The 21,137-nt window shown below is 42.4% G+C and overlaps 1 protein-coding gene across 1 annotated transcript in view; it reads left to right on the plus strand.

Moving 5' to 3' along the window:
* Nucleotides 1-21,137, plus strand: part of ERBB4 (erb-b2 receptor tyrosine kinase 4) — a 1,004,693-nt gene that overhangs the window by 794,304 nt on the left and 189,252 nt on the right. Inside the window, exons 17-18 of the mRNA XM_066575628.1 lie at nucleotides 8,063-8,195; nucleotides 15,327-15,449. Of these exons, the coding sequence (XP_066431725.1) occupies nucleotides 8,063-8,195; nucleotides 15,327-15,449 (256 nt within the window). The remainder of the gene's footprint in view (nucleotides 1-8,062; nucleotides 8,196-15,326; nucleotides 15,450-21,137) is intronic.

A 21,137-nucleotide genomic window follows, 5' to 3' on the forward strand; every position in this document is an offset into this window, starting at 1 on the left:
CGAGTTATGTTATGACACTTTTTGGGTCATATGTCTTATCCCTTAGAGTTTTCCTGTTATTTTTAAAGGGTCATTGAGAGTTGTATGTTGAGACTTCCTTAGGTGTTTTTGTGTTTTTCCTGGCTAGCCAATCTACTAGAGTGGTGGTTCATATATTCCAGCCCCTGCTCTTAGAAGGTGCTGATTATACAACTCATGTTGGTGCGAAGTTGGTTTAGTCCATATTCCCCTTGGTGCAGCCATCCTGGTTAAGTAGCTAGTGTATTTATTTATATATTGGTGTTGCGTCTGCCATCGCCCCTGCTGCCAATTGTTATTACCACTTGTTTATAGACATTCCCTGTTTCCACCTAGGGTTAGTGCAGGTGGCCCAGGTTCGGGATGTGGGCCGCCCTTGTTGGGGTGATCACTCCACTTTAGGCAGGGTTTTTACCTCTTCTGGCTGTTAGGCCTAGAATTCATACCTCCCCCCTTGGTTGTGTTTGGTGGTGTTTTTTGTGGTATAAGTGGGACTTACTGGTATTTATTTGTCCTGTGTGAACATTGCCTTTCATCCGTGCTGGGTGTGGTGCGCTAACGCTCATTGCGGACCTAACTCATATCCACAGAACAGGAAGCATTGGAATATTGCTTACTTTTTAGAAGTGAAGCTAAACTACATTTTTAACACAAGTCTAGGCCAATATGCTCATTATTGCAGTGGTAATTGGGTGTGCTGCCCATTGCTGCCATTACATTACTTTTCTACCCTGCAATAAACAATATTGTGGGCACTTGCTTGTTCAAAAAAATGTGACTTTTTAAAATTAACGCTCATGCTACTGTTGATAAAAAGAGGTGGGTGTGGTTTGTTAGGGAGGGGTGTGGCCATCCCAGCCCAACAGGTTTATATGTAGTTTACACCAAAACATTGGTGTAAATTATATCAGAAATCTATTGCAGCTCATAAACTGCTTGCAATGTGCCTAAAAGCCCCTCTTCATATATAGACACTTTCTGCACCTTCGGGAATCATGTTACGACCAGAGTTGCTCAGTGTATAATGAGAAGTCATGTAATTTTTTTTATATAAGTTATATATCATTTAATCACAAAATTAAAGATGTCTGCTTGCAACCCTTAAATAAAAACCTTCAGTGATTTCTTCAACTGGATGAAAATCTGTTCTGGCTAGTGCTACAACTTTGGCTGCCACGCCAAAAATTGCGCTATTGCTCTGTTATATTAGATCCTAATGTAAGCAAATGTGGTCACATTGCCACTCACAAGTTGCCACAACTGTGACCCAACGATTGCAAGAAATGAATCAGGTTGGGATTACTTCAGATTGTTGGGTCACAGAAACAATCACTGTCTTCATTTACATGTGTTTGTGATGTAGCGGGGTCATAGTGCAATTTAAGGCTGCGCAACGTGTTACAGTAAAAGTTGGTGTATAATCCTAGTCATAATCACACAGGCGTATGGCTCAGATGAGACTTCTCATGACTATAGTGGAATTGTAACAAGTCATGCATCTGAGTAAGCACCGCATAGGCTGGGCAAATTCTTCTCTGTCAGTGTTGCGTGTGCTGCTGGGATCTGTAGTTCCAAGCTTCCTAGCAGCACAGCCCTCTCAGGGTTAATTGATTGAGCTGGCTGGGTGTGGTACTTCCTGCTAACCAATCACCTGGGTCTGTGCTCACATATAAACCCAGCTCCTGTCAGTCTCTGTCTGGTGTTCAGGGTGAGCAGTCATGAATCCTTGTCTGTTGAAGTTTGCTGTGTGACCTGCTATCTGTGTTTTGTTGCAGCTTGCTGTGTGATCTGTGCCTTGGGGTTCATGTCCGTTTGTATGTTTATTTTGTGTCAGTTTAGTCTGCTCACATGATTTCAACATAATGCACCCCCTTTTGTAAGTGGGGGGGGGGGCATTATGTTACGACCCTGTGGGCAAACTGAGAACAGACCCACGTGATTGAGCTGGCTGGGTGTGGTACTTCCTGCTAGCCAATCAATTAACCCTGAGAGGGCGGTGCAGCTAGGAAGCTTAGAACTACAGATCCCAGCAGCACACGTAACAGTCAGCTTTTTTTATTGCAATGGCTACAAGCTTCTTGGAAACTGTGAAGAATTGATACCCAAAGTATATGGCATTTCAAAATTGCAGAACTTTTTAAATTGCAAAAAGTAAACTTATTTTCTGAAAAATGGAAAAAAAAGCTCTTTAATCAGTTACATCGACATTAAAGGGAATGTGTCATGGAATAAAGCTGGTGGGACTAGCTGTACAGCTATATCCCATGACAGGTCCTCTTTTTAAAGCAAACCTATTAGGTCCCTAATGCTGCCCTGGCTGCAGGATAGCACAATAAAGTAGCTGATACTTTAATTTTTGTAGTCCGTCATTTAGGGTGCATTCAGACGACCATATATCGGCTGGCTTTTCACGCCCAGCCGATATACGTCGTCTCTTTGCAGGGGGGGGAGGCTGGAAGAGCCAAGAGCAGTGCTCTGAGCTCCCGCCCCCTCTCTGCCTCCTCTCCGCCCCCTCTCTACCCCTCTGCACAATTTGCAACGAGGAGAGGCGGGACGGGGCAGGGCTAATTTGCGGAACTTAGCCCATCCCCGTCCCGCCTCCTTTCATTGTAAATAGTGCAGAGGGGTAGAGAGGGGGCGGAGAGGAGGCAGAGAGGGGATGGGAGCTCAGTTCCTGCTCCTGGCATTTCCATCCTCCCCCCCCCCCCCCCCTCCTGCAGATGAGGACACCGTATATCGGCTTGGCGTGAAAACCCAGCCGATATACGGTCGTCTGAATCCACTCTTATACTGATTGGTTCAGCAGTGTTGGAAGTCTTACATTTGAAAGTCTGCAGCGCAGGCAGAGCAAAGTCCAATGCAGCTCATTAATATTCAGATAATCCCTACTCACCCTACCTCCCCTTACTGTGAATATTGAGAAACCCGTCAATCAGTGTCAGGGAGGGCAGAAGGAGTAGTGAATATCTAAATATCAATGAGCCACATCGGACTCTGCTCTGCCCATGCTGCAAAATTTGAAATGCAAGTTTTCGAAAACTACTGAAACTATTTGAATTAGTGACAAACCACTGAAATCAGCAGGTCTGTCCCTATACTATAGTGCCGGTAAATCAGGGAAATATTAGGGACTTGAAAGGTTCTCTTCAATGACTTTGAAGTCTCTAGGAATAGATAATTCAGTAGGTTTACCTGTATTCCTATGTGAAACCACCTCTTGGAGATATCCCAAAGGATACAAGATATCTCAAATGGCATAATGTAGCAATGACTTGCGTATCTGCCTTTTCTAAATAAGCAGTGAAATAATGAACTAGGACAGAAGTTCCATAGAGACAGTAAATACACCTAAAAGTTTAACCCCATAGAAAAAAAGTTCCAGCCTGAGTTGTCTGAATCCATTATTTTAAGGGATGGGGAGACGATTTGCAGGATTCCCTCTCTACAGATATTGTAATGTCTGTAAACTGGGGTGTGAAGAACTAAAACAAGGTTTATGGGAAAGAGATGAAGGCAAATAAGGCCCAAGTCTTGATTAGAATTGGGGTTATTTGCATATATTACCCATAAGAGCATGCGTGCCCTTGTAAGCCTTCTCACCCACCTCCTAGTTATTTCCACACCCCTTCTGGGTGCTCTCCTTGGGGAGAGACAATGCCCCTTCCAACCCACTCACCTACTTAGGTGTCTCCACACACCTTCTGGGTACTCTCCTTAAGGAGTGATGACACCACTTCTGACCAAATTTTTGCTATAAAACCCCCTACAATGTGCGCCCCTGGCAATGATATGCCATTTTAATGTAAATAGAACTTTTAAAAACTGCTTTAAAAGTTTTGGAGAACTTTTGTGGAGTGTTTATTGTAAGTCTTGGAAAATGATGGAGTTAATGAGCGCTGCATGCTTACATAATTACAGCACACCATCATTATCCCGCCTACGCAATGTCCATCTTGAGAATGACATTACAGCTGTATCTAGACAAAACAGGATGGGAACACAAGTGTACTGCCACAGACTGCTAAGGAAATGAACGTTATTGAGTAAGTGTTCATGTAATTCCAAAGCACAGCTCCCATGCTGCGAGAGTATTAGTGTTATCGGGATTGCGATTCTTCACCTTGTTGCATTGTATCCTGGATGAATTAGCACACCATTCTTACTAAGTTCATGCTGCATCCAATAATGAGATAAGACCACATCAACTGAGGTTCTTAAGGCTTTGAAACCCCCCTACTCCTTGTATAGCACGACTAATGCACAGGGGGAAGCAAGCAGCAGTGCCATTGTAATCAGAGCATCGCTTCATTAAAGAGATAATTGACTGCCTATCTCTATGCATAGAAAGCCACCTCTCTATTAGCTGTGTTGTGGCGTAGACATTTCATAGGCTGCTTTATCAGGGATAAAACTGCTGATGTCGGTAACTTCAGCTGCAGCCTCGCTTATTGTTGAGTCACAGACGAGACGTGGGTGTACTTAAAATCCTCATTCTCTGTTAGGCGGACATTGGTTTTGCAATAAAGTGTAACCGCTTTACAACTTAACATCATCCATGACATCTAATTAAAATCATGAGGATAATGTGTTCATTAGAATACTTGTAAATAGTGAGGACTAATGTACCACTTAATTTCTATTGATCATCAATTTGGCAGAATTTAATTAAGGATAAGAAGTTCTACGAATAACTGATCATTTTTGGTTATTTTGAGGTGTAGATATAGCAGGGCGGAATTTGTTAACTAGCACATCATGTCATCATAATCTGTGATTTTCACTTGTGACTGCAAGTAAAACTGTTGACTTATCCTTAAGATAGGTCATCAATAATTGATCGATGGGAGCATCCGCTTGGGGTCAGCTGGTCCTCCAGCCTGATGTCAGAGCAGTGGAACCAGACATCCGCATCGGTGGTCAGGTCCGGAAGTGTAATAGACAGTTTCACTTCCATTGGGATTAATGAGAGTGATGCCTTCTATTACACTCCCAGCTCTCACCACAATGAGGACGCGGAAGTATAATAGAATGCATTTCTCCCATTGATTTCAATGGGAGTGAAGACATCCATTACACTTCCGTCTAGTGACCATTGATGAAGACTTATGGCCCTGCTGCACTGACAGTGGGCTGGAGGATCAGCAGAGATCCCAAGCAGCGGATCCCCACTGATCAAGTATTGATGACCTACTCTCAGGAATACCCCGAATACCCATTTTTGGGGTGGTATTGATTAAATAATCTTCTTATACATCATAGAGGTGCTGAGACTCCCACCCGTCAATAGATGTCAAGGCTTGGCTACTTTAGCTCTTGAAGGCAAATTCTGCCTCTTATTGTAGAGATGAGGTTAATCACACATAGACTACGTACTTTCTACTGTATTTCCTGTCAATGGAGAACCAGTGGAGTTTTGCCTTTTCCGTTTAAGGATTGGTTGGGGTCTCAGCATCCAGAGCCTTACTGATCAGAGCTTTTGATGTTTCTTTTTTAAGTAGTAGGTACCCTTTAACTCTAAAGTTACTCTATGAAGATGCACAAACAATAAAGCTTCAATGAGTTTGATACAACTTTTTTTCCTAAGATGTCATAACTCATAATTAATTAATGTCCTGTCTAGAGTTTTGAAATGTGCCAACTGTAGACAAGAGCTAGGGCAGTGCGGTGGCTGAGTGGTGACTCCTTGAATTTTGATTTGCATCAGGGCTGAATGGAGTTTGTATGTTGTGCTCATGCTTGGGGTCGTCTTTGTTTTTGTCTGCACTCCAAAAACATATTGATTGATCAGTGGTCTCCTCTTCGTTGGAACTTATTGTATCGTGTCTATGTGTTAGGGAAATCAACATTTTACTCGAAGCCCAGCTTCTAACACTTACCAATTTAAGAGTATACGATCTGTACACAGTCTTACAGAATACAGTAGTTGGGGGATGCAACAAGACAAGTAAATTGACTAAAGAATTATTTAAAAAAGAAGAACATTTTTATATTGGAATAGCCAAGTGAGAGTCCTGAGTTTAACCCAATCGAGATGCTGTGGTATGACCTGAAGAGTGGTGTACATGTAACTGCAGAGGCGTAACATGAAGCTCCTGGGCCCTAATGCAAAACCTGTAAGAGGGCGCCCAACTATAATGCTTTATTCATAGTACTGAGATCCCTATATGGAGAAGAGAGGCCTTATGGGGCCCCTAAGGCTCTTGGACCCGGGTGCAACCACATCCCCTGTAGTTACACCCCTGCATGCAAGGCATCCCAGAGATATTAATGAACTGAAACACATTTGCAGAGAGGAATGGTCCACAATGCCTCCTCAGTGTTAGGTCATCAATATCTTATTTGCAGTTACAGGAAATGTTTTGTGGGGTTGACTGCTGCTAAAAGGGAATCTTCAGGTTATTAAATTCAAGGGTCCTCTTACATTTTCTCCCCACTCTGTGGATGTTTATTTAATGTGCTCAATAAGAAACATGAATAGTTCAGCTGTTGCATTATTAATTTAGCTAGATTGTGTGTGTCTACAATCAGATCACATTTAATTTGTAGTCAGTGCTGAAACTTAAAGCGGTTGTCTCGCGAAAGCAAGTGGGGTTAAGCACTTCTGTACGGCCATATTAATGCACTTTGTAATATACATCGTGCATTAAATATGAGCCATACAGAAGTTATTTACTTACCCACTCCGTTGCTGGCGTCCCCGTCTCCATGGCTCCGTCTAACTTCAGCGTCTAATCGCCTGATTAGACGAGCTTGCACAGAAGGGTCTTCTGCCTTCGGCTCGGTCTGGCACGAGTGGCGTTCTGGCTCCGCCCCCTTCTACGCGTCATCGCGTAGCTCCGCCCCATCACGTGTGCCGATTCCAGCCAATCAGGAGGCTGGAATCGGCACACGTGATGGGGTGGAGCTACGCGATGACGCGTAGAAGAGGGCGGGGCCAGAACGCCGCTGCTGCCGGACAGAAGACCCTTCTGCGCAAGCGCGTCTAATCGGGCGATTAGACGCTGAAGTTAGACGGAGCCATGGAGACGGGGACGCCAGCGCAGGGAAGGTAAGTGAATAACTTCTGTATGGCTCATATTTAATGCACGATGTATATTACAAAGTGCATTAATATGGCCATACAGAAGTGTATAGACCCACTTGCTTTCGCGAGACAACCCCTTTAAGTAATTCAAAAGAGTTCACTTACTTTTCTTGCAACTCTACATACATAATGGGAATATATATGTGTCCAGTGACATAAGCTAGCTCAATGCAATTGATATGGCAATATCTGATAAGCTAACTTCCTATTGCTAATTGATAGTACAGAAGTAGCAGAATGTAACTTGAGATTTAACAAAGTTTAATTACCCTTTTAACAATTTTACAATGGATTTTGTTGTGCTAAGATAAGAGAGCAATAGTTATTCCATAGCATAAGATAAGTTGTTCCAGGACATTATCACACACAAGGTAAACTTCGCTAAATTGGTAAGACCCCTTTTACATTTAAAGATAATCGCTCAAAACTCATTCAAATTGTCATTTGAGCGATCATCTTTGCATACTTTATAGTAGCTAATTAGGAGGCAGAGCAGGACACCACTGCAGCCACTAATAGAACAATACAGCTGTTTTGCATAAACAAACAGTTGTATTCTTCTCAGTGCTGACTGCTAGTATCCTGCTGTGAATTCACAGCAGGACACAGGCACAGAGAATCTTATCAGCACAGCTGGCTGATAACAGCCTGCTCTGCTGATAACAGCTGGTTGCTCAATTCTAGCAAGCTAGAATTCAGTGATCAATGAGTCGTGCACGAAAACTGCTCGATGTCAGTGCATTTAGACAGAACGAGAATTGCTCAAAAGACGGCTTTGAGCGATTTTTGAGCAATTCTCATTGTGTCTAAAAGGGCCCTAATTCTGTATTCGTATTTGTCTGACAGATTGTTTCTATCAGTGTTAATATATAATACACGTTATATACCTATGTCTGTCTGTTTCTTTACTGTTCTGGCAGCTGTATAACTAAATCCTATATTATCTGTTTTTATTGGTAGAACTCCCCTGATTGCAGCAAGTGTTATCGGAGGGTTGTTTATCATAGTCATCATGGGGCTAACCTTCGCAGTCTACATTCGCAGAAAAAGCATTAAAAAGAAGAGAGCCTTGCGCAGGTTCCTGGAGACAGAGGTAAGATCCAAGCACCAAGGAACATTCAAAGATTGCTGGTTCAAGTCACACAGCTCTGTTATGGCCCATTGTTACGGTATAAAGGAGCTGTCCTGCTACTTGATGTTTCATCATAGGCTGTTTTGTTCACTGACTTGTTTGTTGTCTGTCTACAGAAAGCTTTCAGCTCAGTGGCTTTTGGCCCTTTCAGGCAGCCGAAGGAAATGTCCAGGCTTTTTCATTAAGTTCACATTATCCAATTAATAATAAGATGACTTAAAGGAATTTTATTATGCTTCGTTTTCTTTTAACCCCTTAAGGATGTGGCCTAGTTTGTTTTGTTTAGTTTTTTTCATCTCCACATTCTAAAAGCTATAACTTTTTTATTTTTTCCATTGATGTAGCCGTATGAGGACTTAAATTTGCTAAATGGGTTGTATTATTGTCAGTATTTTGGGTATGCATAATATTATTTTATATTTTTATTATATTATATTTTTTATAGTAATTTTTTGGAATTAAAAAAATCTAACACAATATTGACATTATTTGGGAGGGGGGGAAGGTATTTTTATGTCATTACCAAGTGTTTGTGTTGCTGCATTTCAGCATCCTCTAAGGATATGTTCACATGCAGTGGAAAATTCTGCATAAAAATCTGCAGCATTTCCACCAAACCACTGGTGCAGATTTTGGCTCCAAACCAGCTGTGGATGCACAGGCCTGCAGCTCCTCTCCCCTTACAGTCAATAGCCCCTCATTGCAGCGTACAGAGCAGCCCCTCATATGCCTCACCCAGCAACTAAGAGCCGCGGCCGCCAGTCATGTGATGTGAAATTGAGCGCAGCGCTTAGTAGTGGTTGCCAGGTGAGAGCTGCTCTACGAGAGAAGCAGCAGGCCCAAACCAGCTGCTGATATGCAGCTAATTCTTAGTCAAAATCCATACCAATGGCGTCGATTTTGACACTGTTTTTGATGCAAAAATGCTCGGGATTTTGCTGTTAACCCTTTGCCATCCAATTTTGGATTCAGAGTTTCCTAGGGGGCTTTCTCTTTCTGCCATTATACAATGGCGCAGTCTGCTGGCTAGAGCCAGTACTGCGGTATGTGACATGCTGGAGAGGCCCCCGACAACAGAGCGGCCAGTAATCTACAGTAAGAATACCCTGCCGGACATCTTCTGACATCGGAAGCTGTACAGCCCTCAATCAAAATGTCTTTAGACGTCAGACAGTGAATTGGAAAGGGTTACATTTTGCAGTGTGAAAAGATCACAAATGCTTTCAATGGTTTTCAGTGGTAAAAATCGCATTGCATTCGCATGCAAATCACATAGCACAGGAGTGTAATTTTTTAAAAATTCTCATAGGAAAACATAGGGCCTGCAGAAATGTCTCAATCTTCGTGCAGCATCGCTGCAAGCAAAAAAAATCACTTCTGTGAATAAATACATTGAAATCAATGTGTTACTAACACGTGCAAGTTTCTTCCATATCACTATCGACTCCCAATGCAGTTGGCATGAGCATGGCATGATATGGGAATTCTTTCCGTACTATTAGTGATGAAATGAGTTAAACTGTAATATGCATAATAATCTATGGTAAGGCTTGGTTTTTTGTGGATTATGTTCAGTGGGACCATTTTAATGGATCCATTGAACATGTCTACCTGTATTCCTATTGTCTGCCACTGGCTTCCATGTGAAAACAATGTATACTGCATTTTTTGTACTTCAGTTTTATTCTGCACAGCATTCTACTAAAAAGCATAGACAGCTATGCTCTTCAATTCAGTTTAGCCAATGGTATACAAATACACTATGCTGACAAAAGTATTGGGGCACCCACCAATCCTGTGCTGTTAGGCAAAGGGGACAGGCAAATCAAATGTGTAAGCATTCGGTATAGAAGAGGACATCACACAGACCTATCCTACTTTGGAAACTGTGAGAATGTCACGAGGTGTAGAGTTGACAGACTTCCAATGGGGTTTGGTGGTGGGATGTCATCTGAGCAACCAATTTGTACAGGACATTGCAGAGCTTTTGGATCTTTTAGAGTCAACTATTGGCAATGTTTTTCAGAAATGGAAAACATTAGTGTGTGTGTGTGCAGCCATGTCCAGGGAGACCTCATAAACTGACAGAACATGGACACCGAAGCCTTGTACGAGTTGTGAAGGCATCACACACATCATCTGCTGAAACACTCATTCGGGAGGGCTCACAGACCATTAGAAGCTTAATAACACCAGAACCATGTATAGGGAACTGCATACAAAGGGTTACCATGGACGAGCGTCTGCACACAAGCTCAACATTACATAAGTGAATACACAGAGGCGTCTGCGATGGTGCTTGGAGAGTTGTTCTTGGACTGTAAATGATTGGAAGCAAGTGTTATGGACAGATGAATCATGAAACAATATCTTTCATTCGGATGGCTGCTTTTGGATACAGAGGCTTCCTGGAAAGTGGTTTCTATGCAACTGCATCGTCCCAACAGTAAAGTTTGGAGGAGGTTCTGTTATGCTGTGGGGGTGTTTCTGCTGGAAAAGACTATAGCCACTGGCTAACTATAAGGGATGCGTTTGCACCCAGGCCCAGAAGCCTTAGGGTTGGGGGGGACTGGGCTTCTTTTCTTTATATAGGGAGTCCAGTACTATGAATAAAGCATTATAGTTGGGGGCCCTGTTACATATTTTGCATTGGGGCCCAGGAGCTTCAAGTTATGCCTCTGTGTTAAGGGGTTAAGAGAATTTGGGGCCCCAAGACAAACCTTTGCACGCAGGCCCATGAGCCTTTAGTTACGCCACTGACTATCGCCATTTTGGAGAACGTGGCATTACCTAATCTGTAAAAATACTTTGGTATAGCTTTGTGTCTCCACCAACATGACCGAGCACCATGTCTTACTGCATGCAGTGTTGAGACTTGGTTTGAGGAGCAGAACATCTGCGAACTTCATTGGCCAGCCCAAACTCCAGATTGCAGTCCCAGCAAGCATCTTTGCGATGAACTACAACGTCGTATCCTGGTATGCCCAAGACTCCCATCATTCCCTGCATCAATATTTGAAGCTTTCCTCAAGCAATGGAGGCAAATCCCTTTACACATTTATAAGAATTTAGTGGAAAACATGGCAGGAGGGTTACTGCAGTCATTGAGGCCAAAGGTGGCCCAACACTGTATTGAAAAATGTGAATAAAATTGAATTTCTTCACCCTCTATCTGTCTCACAATACTTATGTCAACACAGTGTATATGCTAGCTGAACATATATGCCAAACGGACATTGATTTAATACAATTTATGCTAATACGGGGTAGTCATCAAAGAGCAGTTCATTTTCAGGCAGCAATCCAAAAACGAGTCGAGCATAGAAGTATCTAGAAAGACAGCATTCAAAAAAGAGCTATATACTTATTTAATGATAAATGGCATTGAGGCTTATAAATAATTTATCAACGAATGATGTATAATTGATCCGAAAAAAGGTTGAACTTGATGGACATGTGTGGGTTTTTTTTTACCTACAGCAAGTACAAGTATGCTACTATGCAAAAGTTCACCTTTGAATTGTTCCATTGCATTGTGCATACAAAAATGGTGACATTTTGGCTTAAAGAGAGACTTTTTTGGTATGCGTCTGGGAAATGAATGTCTATGGGCACATTAGACTTATATATTTTGAGAATATCCTTGCCTATAAGCCACATTTAACCACAAGCCTTATTTGTACTTTGGGACTTCAAAAATCCTAACTTTTATAGCATCTGTGTAAGAAAATATACAACATGGTACTTAACAAGAAACAGAGATAAGCAGCCATTGCTTTCCAACTTAAAGATCCTTTTACATGGTATGACTGTCAGGTACATAAGCACCCGACAGCTATCACAGTGGCTATTGCTCGTATGCTTTCACAGAGGACTAATAGTCATTCAGAGAATGGAGGCAGAACGGCCGGAGATCTCATCCGGCTGCCTACCTTCATTCACTCCATTCACAGATGAACAACTACATGTTTACACAGACCAACAGTAGTTTGGTTTTTAGTTCAGCTAAAAACCAAACAACTTCAATAAATGAGTGATTTCTTGCAAATTCACCATTTTCAGGGATTATTTGGGCTCTAATCACTCTATGTAAAGGTACCTTTATTCATTCCTGATCACGTCACTCCTCAGATCTCATGTGGAAACTCACTTAGAGTCTAATACCGAGATGCTATACCAGCTAATAGTGTTGAGTGAACCGAACCAAAAGAACCCGGTTTCAGGTCGAACTTGGCAAAAAGTTCAGTTTGGGACGAACCTGAGCCAAGCTTTTAGTAAAGTTCTAGCAGAAACAGGACTCTACTAGCTCGCTTTACTCAGCACTAGTCCTGAACACTGCTGTATAACATCTGAGAGTATTATACATCAGTTTTTGAAAAAGTTCAGCGAACCGGGTAACCAAACTTTTCAAAAGTTCTCTCATGACTGCCGGCTAACAGAATACATGTTTTTTTATTATTTTTGTGAAATATACAGTATCAACTAATAATAGGTACTTATATAAACAAAACTATTACAAAAAGCGCAAAAGAATGCTCCAATAGAAAGGTAATTATTTTCTTCATTTACATAGCGCATACATATTCCGCAGCGCTCTACACAAACCCAATAACTTAAAATACAAATAAAAAACAATGTCGGCTGCAGAAGGGCATTGTGATACCATGTCATCACTGCACAAATACATTACAGAATTAAACCATATAAACAAAAAGACTGATAAATAAAAGAATCAATAATGAAATTAAATTAGATATGACAATCACAGTGCTGCCATAAAATCAGGGCTCACCTCATCCTATATTATATGGTGTTTTATGTATGACACCTTTTTTTAGATGCAAAATCTATAGATCAGATGAGCCTGGCAATGCTAACCTTGTGGAGACAAAGTGAAATACTGCTGTGCTATTAAATCTTTAGAACTCCAAGAGTCCTTTATAATTACCTTCCACATCAACCCAAGAGATGGATTATTTGTCATAAACTTTTCAATATATTTTGTGTTTTTCTAGAAGAATACGGGCGGTGTTAGTCAGACTTCAGTAGACAAAGGATCTCATCAGTCAAGGAACTGACATTGGAAACTCATTTTTGGATACTACAAATATATGTCTGAATAGACAGCCAAGACCAAGTCTTGGGACCTCTAAATAATATATCTGTGCTCTTTATGTTATATCATCTACAAATTTCAGCTAACAGATTTGTATATGTATTTACTCCACAGTATTACCGTCTTCTGCTAGCTGTATAACAGCAGAGGGTGTTGCATCCAAATGTGTCTGCACATGTTCTCTACAGACACTACTATACTGTTGTGTATAACAATGTATGAAGAGTCTCTACTAGATATAGTTTATTTCAAATAAAGCCATGCCCCATTCTGTCCCATCACCCCCCATGTGTTGTACTACTTTCCGCTCATATACAGTCGCCATCCCTGTGAAGGGAAGCTGTTCTATTCTACAGGCGGCTTCTTCCCTCACAGCGCTCTCGCTCCCAGTGTGTATTGACAGTGCATTGGGTTGTGAGATATAGTAGTATACACTCTATGCACTAAGCTCATGTAAGTACATTGGGTCACATGGGGAGTGAGCGTGCTGTGAGGGAAGAAGCCGTCTGTAGAATAGAACAGCTTCCCTTCACAGTGTCCAGGGATGGTGGCTGCATATAAACAATTTGCAAACCATCTTTATGAAATCTGGATACTGAATGAATCCTTGCTCCATCTTAAAACAATGAAAACTATGGTAAGCCTAAAACTAATATACTAAATATGCAGAACACTTTATTTTTGGTTGTCAAAGTGACCACAGCTTTATTTCAATCACAGGACTAAAACAATCACAGGAGTCAGGTTCAGTGCTAGGCCACTGGGATTCACAAATACTGTGACACCCCCAGCTATCTGACACATAGCACCCGGTCAGACAGGAGTAAAGCAGTGGCATGTTCTTTGCTGCCATTCTAGCAGAGCCAGTAATTTTTTTTGCATCAAAGCATGCTGGCACCTTGCCTAACCTGATGCACTGACGGGGCTGTGAATGTATAGGGTGTACACTACTATATGTCACAACCCAATGCACTGAGAGGCCCTGTCAGTACATTGGGTCAGATGTCTGTAGAACAGAATGGCTTCCCTTCCCTTCATACATTATTATACACAACAGTACAGTAGAGTTTGCTTCTGTTCTGTAAAGAACAGGTATAGACATATCTGGATGCAGTGCACTATAATGTTATATAGTTAGGAGAAGATGGATTTCTCAGCCCATCTTCACCTCGCTGCATAGCAGAAGAGGGTTTTTTTTTTTGTTAAAGAAAAATGTACAGAATTGGTTGATAAAACCTATTGCAAAAATGCTTCTAATCACCTATTCTGTACATTATAAAAGTGCAAGTATTCTTTGACTCACTTTTTTACTCAGCATCCAGATGATGAAGTTTCAAGTCCTTTACAGTTGTTCAAGTCCTGTCTTGAAGGTGGTGGCTGTAAGTGCTGCCGCCTCTTTAATTGCTCTGTACTGCTGATGTAGGTATTTCACCACAGCCCTATGACACGGGATGGAATTGTCCACGGGATGTAGGGATTTTGTAAATTAGAGCAGATTTTGTTGCGTTTTTAACTGCAGAACATCTTGCAGAATTTCTTGCATTTTTTTACGCAGGCATTAATTGCAGAATGACATCTTCTGTATGGTAGAAATTCGAATAAACAATTCTGCTTTACATCCTTAAATCTATAGTAGAAAGCTTTTACATTGTGGACTTTAAACTTGTGTTTTTGAAGTAAAGACGTGCGGATTTTAATAGGTGCGGAATTCAAGCCCCATTGGGTTAACGTGAGGCAGAAATGTCAGTGTGGACTAATTCCGTCCCGTACTAAAGGACCCTCAGAATGCCCAGTGATATGGATATGTTGTGTCATCCGGATGGAGGTGCTTTTATAAAACAAATGCATAAGCAATGGTTTCTGGTACTCATGGCAATAAAGTAGATCCCTGTAATGTCATCTCCTGTGTTAGCTGACATATCTCTGAAGGGTTTGTACGGCTTTCCAATAATTTAATACTGATTTTACTCTTTCAGTTAGTGGAACCATTGACACCAAGTGGTACGGCACCGAACCAAGCCCAGCTGCGGATCCTAAAGGAAACAGAGCTGAAGAGGGTCAAAATCCTGGGTTCAGGTGCTTTTGGCACCGTATACAAGGTAAGAATTTTTGTCGCCTGTACGAGACATTAGTTTGCTTATTGGATACTTGAGTTGCAGGAAGCCTTATTCACATGAGTGGTTGTTATGACAATAAAATATATTTTCCTGACAGGTGGAAATCTGTTTTAGTGGTCATGTTGGGAAATTTCTCCGTGCGGATTATCATACTCATTGTCTGAAGGTGTCCTTTGCAGGGCACTTCAAAGCTTCGCTCAGATAGGAGTAATCCCATTTCAGCCCATCATGGCTGCAATGAGAATACACTTCTGTATTTCGTGGCTAAGGAGAGAATGCAAACAGCTGGGCCGACTGTGATACATAATTTCTGTAATTCCCATAGAAGTGAGTGAGAATTATGGAAAGAGCAGGGCACTGCAAACTATATTGTTTCCATAACTCAAACGAAGCTGAAAGGATGGAGCTCGCTATCTAGTGAGTTAGTGGGGCCACTCCATAATGTTATATGTCTGTCTCGTGCCATTGTCTTGTCAGTGTCTTATGTGTAGTATGCATTTAAATTATGTGTATTGCATTTCTGAGGCACTGAATGGGTTAATGTCTGGGTTATGTCTGGAAAATGTATCGTTTTGTGAGTTATGTGATTATGTTTTAGATGTCTGTTTGCAAGGATGCTACGCTAGAGTAGTCTGTGGAAGTCAGTCTGCAAGAGAGGAGAGGACAGTCTAGCAAGAGTCTGAAAGTAAGCAAAGGAGTCACACAGACACTGATCGGTATGAGTGTGGAGAGAATGGAGGAAGCCGAGTGATTCCCTTCTGCTTGGCCTGGGCCCAGTCTACCCAGGATATGCTGCTGCTACCACTAAACACTGAGTGAGAGAAGGACTGCTGCATGGCTGGAGAAAGGCACAAGTAATGTGAGTGTTGATCATTAGAGAGTAAGAGAGAGAGAGAGTCGCAGGGAGCCGGATCGCATAGACTATGGATCGTCCAGAATACCCTGAGAATCCTCCCTGTCACACCACCTTATCTTGTTGTATCTGTGCCAAACTGCTGTTGTGGATTGGACTTTGCTAAAGTTACAGTAAAAGGACACTACCAACCATTCCCGATTTTGTCCAGGACGTTTTCCCTGTGTGTGGACAACTTCATTCTATCGTCAAGATTCAACGCAGAAGACGAAACGGTGGCATCACATGTGACAAAGGGACTACAGGTAACCTCTGGTTACTTTTCCCCTGTGACCTCCCCCAGCAGTAACTTGGTCGGGTCCCGAGCTACCCCCAGGGGAGGAGACGGTAGAGCCCCATGACAAGGTCTTTATCTACCCCGCTATCCCCTCGGCTGTGGGCCCGCTCCTCAAACGCTGCAGCTGTGCTATGCTGTTCCCACAATTCCCATTTACTTCTTTGGAAGCTACAAGACCAGACTAAGGTTAGTTTCAGACCGCCATATGTGTAACTACACTCGCTGGTCTGGAGCGCAGTTGCGTATAAACAAGGATTTTTTTTCTCTCTCTTGTTGGGCTTTTCAAACTCCACGCCATACTGCAGGAGTTTGAAAATAAAAGCGGGAAAATAGGTCCTGCCCTAACTTTCCCGCATGTAGTATAAACTACATACAAGAAAGACAGGGCAAGTCATATCTTTTCTTGCACCATACAATTAACAGCCGAGAATCCGGCTAGTGAAAACGAAACCATTGAAATCAATAGTTTCGTTTTGTCACCCTTAGGGCTTAAACATATGAAAGTGTTTTAGTTCAGTTATCCGGTTGTGATGATCACAGATGCATAATTGGACAAAACAAAACCACTGATTTCAATTGATTTCAGTGGTTTTGTTTTCACTATCTGGATTCTCGCCTGTTAATTGTACAGCCATGAAAAGTTAGGACCTGATTTGTGGGAAGAAGTAACATGCCCACAGCAGTGTAGGAAGCGAAACAGGTGAGTACATAAAAAACATTTTCTGCCGAACCAGTGTTGGGGGTCTTCCTCAGCCAGCCATGGAGCATGCAGCTAGAAGCTCCCCAGGATATTCTGGAGCCCGGAGGCGGTCCTCTAACGTCTCCATTGATACTCCAGTCCTGACCTCTGCTCCTTGCAATATACAAATATATAAATGAGTAAGCTTTGCCACATCTATAATACTCTTATTGCAAATTATATCAGTATACTCCCTTTGAAACATTAGCAACATTTGGTTAGGGATCATAACTGCTTGGCAACTGTAGCTACAATGGTTTTACAACTTCGAATAGTGAGGATATTATGATATGCTGTTAACATAGAGACATGGGCATGTCATCTGGATTATGCACACAATGTTGTCATTTGACACTAAATGAACCGGAGGGGTTGAACACATGGCGGCTAAATGGCACAAGATCCGCAATATCATTTCAGAAGTAGCCATATCAGCTAAACCCAGCATGTGAAGAAGCAGCAGTAAACTCCCTAGCCTGTTTCGCCTGGCATACAATCTACTTACATGACAAAGCGACTTCTTTATCCAGGGATGTTCTGGCCTGAAGCTGTTTGCATTTTGCTTGTATGCCTTCTGCAAACACCCAGCATTGAAATTCATCTGGCAGGCCTCTCTCTATGTGTCCCCAGGGCTAGCCATATTTGCAGCCACGTGCTTGCTGCAATCGGGAATTGGATTCTCTAAGACTAAAACAGAATATATCCACCCTAATTAACAGCTTATATGCCAAAATGAGTTATTTCAAATTGATAGCCCACATACATATTCATTGTGAGGATAAAAATGGTGCAAGATTTCACGGGAGATTATTCTATGTCTCTGAGTAATGAGAAGATCCTGCTGACTAATGGGAAGTTTAGACGCTTCACAGTCACAATGTATTGCAAAGAATTGGAAGAGCATTTGAGATGTCCATGTGATGTTCAGGTGGAAGTATAGAGCCAGAGGCGTAGCTATAGGGGGTACAGAGGTAGCAGTCAAACACAGGCCCTAGTGCCTGAGGGGGCCGCCCAAAGGCTTCTCTGTCACATAAGAAGACACCGGTATTATAAATGACACATAGTAGGTGGAAGGTTCTGTTACACGTTTTGCATCGGGGCCAAGGTGCTTCAAGTTACACCTCTGCATAGAGCCTACAATATATGTATAGATGTGTGTAATGATAAGCTTTACAGGTGATCATACTTTTACAAGATTTTCGAGGCAATCTGTGTAACACAGATTAAAAATTGGCAGCAGCAATATCACTCTTGATGGCTGCTGAGTGCAATACTTATCTAGCAAGTACCGATATTATGTAAATGACATTAGTGTTTCTATGGTTGAGCCAAATGCAATCACTGTTCTTAAAATGATCACAATTTTTTTTTTACTTTTAAATATATATATTTTATGCACTGCTACTTCTCAGTACTTAATTTAAGTTCTTGATTAGTTTGCAGTATTTTAACTTTATTTCCAGGGACACTTGACTACTGCACATTCTTACATTGACCAAGCAGTGCCGACAGTATTAGATTGTGTAGGGACACCTACAATTGGTAAGATTCAGTTGTCAATTTATTCATACATTTCCAGGAGGAATAACAGAGGAACAACACAATGCACAGATGTAAGGAAATATGCTCCAAAACGTATTGTATAGGGAATACAAGTAAAATAGCCATGACTGGACATAGGTCCTCTTTAAATGGAATTAGTCTTCATATTGGGAGAAATGGCTAATACAAGATGTTAATAAGTCCATGGCTTTAACCACAAAAAGTGACATAAACCATGAAATTCTATGTAGCAAAGCATTTCTGACTGTGGTATTGCAGCTTCTTCAACCCATCCAGATCGAATTACTTTGGTTGGAAGCCAACTCAGGCACCAGCCTCTGCAATTGCATAGGAAATGGATATAATTTGGTTCACTTGAGGTGTTACTTCAAATCAGAATACAGATGATAGTCTGAGGGTGCCAGATCAGGTGGATAAGGAGGAGGATACAGCATTTCAAAGCCCAGGTCAGCCAGTTTGCTCTGAGCGGTGGTCACTGTGTGGGACGAGGCATTGTTGTGCAAGAACACATCACCTTAGGTCAACTTTCCGCACCTTTTAGATTTGATTGCCTCCTTCAATTTATCCAGAAGTGTTATATAATACATTCATGATAGTAGACCCTTATGGAAGGTAGTCCACAAGCAGTATCCTATCTTTAAAATAGGCATCATGACCTTGGATGACGACTTATGAACTTCTTTGGATGCGGGAAATTACTGTGTCTCCAATAATTTAATTGCTGTTTTGACTGGATCATATATAAAAATCCATGTCTTATTCATTGTCACCAGTCAAGACAGGAAAGCATCAGCATCCTGTCAAAAACACTGCAGAATTTCCAAGACACTTGAACCCATGCATGCTTTTGATTGGCTGATAAACTGTTTGGGAAACACTTGGCAGATGCCTTCTTTAGGTCTAGATATTTGTGAATTATGCACCCAACTCATTCTTTGGAAATGGTCAGAACCTCGGCTATTGTGTTAGCAAAAATTCTACAGTTTTCAAGAACCATGTAATGGATGGTGTCTAGAGATGAGCGAGCATACTCGCTTAGGACAATTACACAATCGAGCATTGCCCTTAGCGAGTCTCTCCCCGCTCGGAAGAAAAGGTTTGGCTGCCAGCGTGGGTGAGAGGTGAGTTGCGGCAGTGAGCGGGGGGAAGAGAAGGAGAGAGAGATCTCTCCTCCGTTCCTCCCTGCTCTCCCCCGCCGCTCCCCGCCCGCCGACGGCAGACGAATCTTTGCTTCCGAGCGGGCAGGTACTTGCTAAGAGCAATGCTCGATTGTGTAATTGCCCTTAGCGAGTATGCTTGCTCATCTCTAATGGTGTCTATGGTTTCTGGAACCGTCATTACTGGAGGTCGGGACTGGTGAATTTTATCTTCACCATAACTATGGGTGGAGACCTTGACTGAAAGCTAAGGGCTTGGTAATGCTCCCAAAGCTACGGATTGGCTGGAGGAGCTTCTCCAGCAGCTGCTGTGGTAAAGAGAAATGTCAGGCCATCGGAGACAGTGACAGTCGGAGCAGAACCAGCTGTAATGGGATTGCACCAGCTAGGACTCTTACAGCAGCTCTGAGGCAGCAGATGGTAGGTGCACTGCAACATGAGCTCCTCCACCAGCCTCTGCTGCTGGGCTGAACAGAGATGTGCAGCTGGTGGAGTAAGGGGCAGCGGGGCCAGGAGCACCTAACATGGGACGGAGCGGGCGAGGACACTGATCATGGCTCCGCGGCCGCAGATGGTAAAAAAACCACTACAACCGGGAGGTGACATGGGAGGGCACCGTGGGAAGCAGGGAGAAGACAGGTACAGCATGTACTGGACCGGAGATGCTAGAGGCACTGCGACCAACAAAACCACTAAAAGCAGGAGCCAACATGGGCATTGGTGGAAGCAGGGAGAAAGTAGCCACAAAGGAAAATCTGAGGCTGTCAGGTACAGTGAAAGCGTTGTTGGGAAGGTGAAACGCGAGGCAGCCAGGGACAGTAACAGCAGAATGGGAAGTTGAGATGGGATGCCGCCTGGGTAAGTGACAGCGGGGCCTCCAGCTACAGCTAATCAGCACCTGTGGACATCCACAGCATCTCAACTTGGCAGACTCATGTCTCAACCCATACTGCCAGTGTAGACATAATACACTAGTACCCTGGAGGTCTTCATGAACAGTCTTCATCATCTGTATTGAAGT

The sequence above is a fragment of the Eleutherodactylus coqui genome, chromosome 8 (genome assembly GCF_035609145.1).
Source record: "Eleutherodactylus coqui strain aEleCoq1 chromosome 8, aEleCoq1.hap1, whole genome shotgun sequence".
Lineage (NCBI taxonomy): Eukaryota > Metazoa > Chordata > Amphibia > Anura > Eleutherodactylidae > Eleutherodactylus > Eleutherodactylus coqui.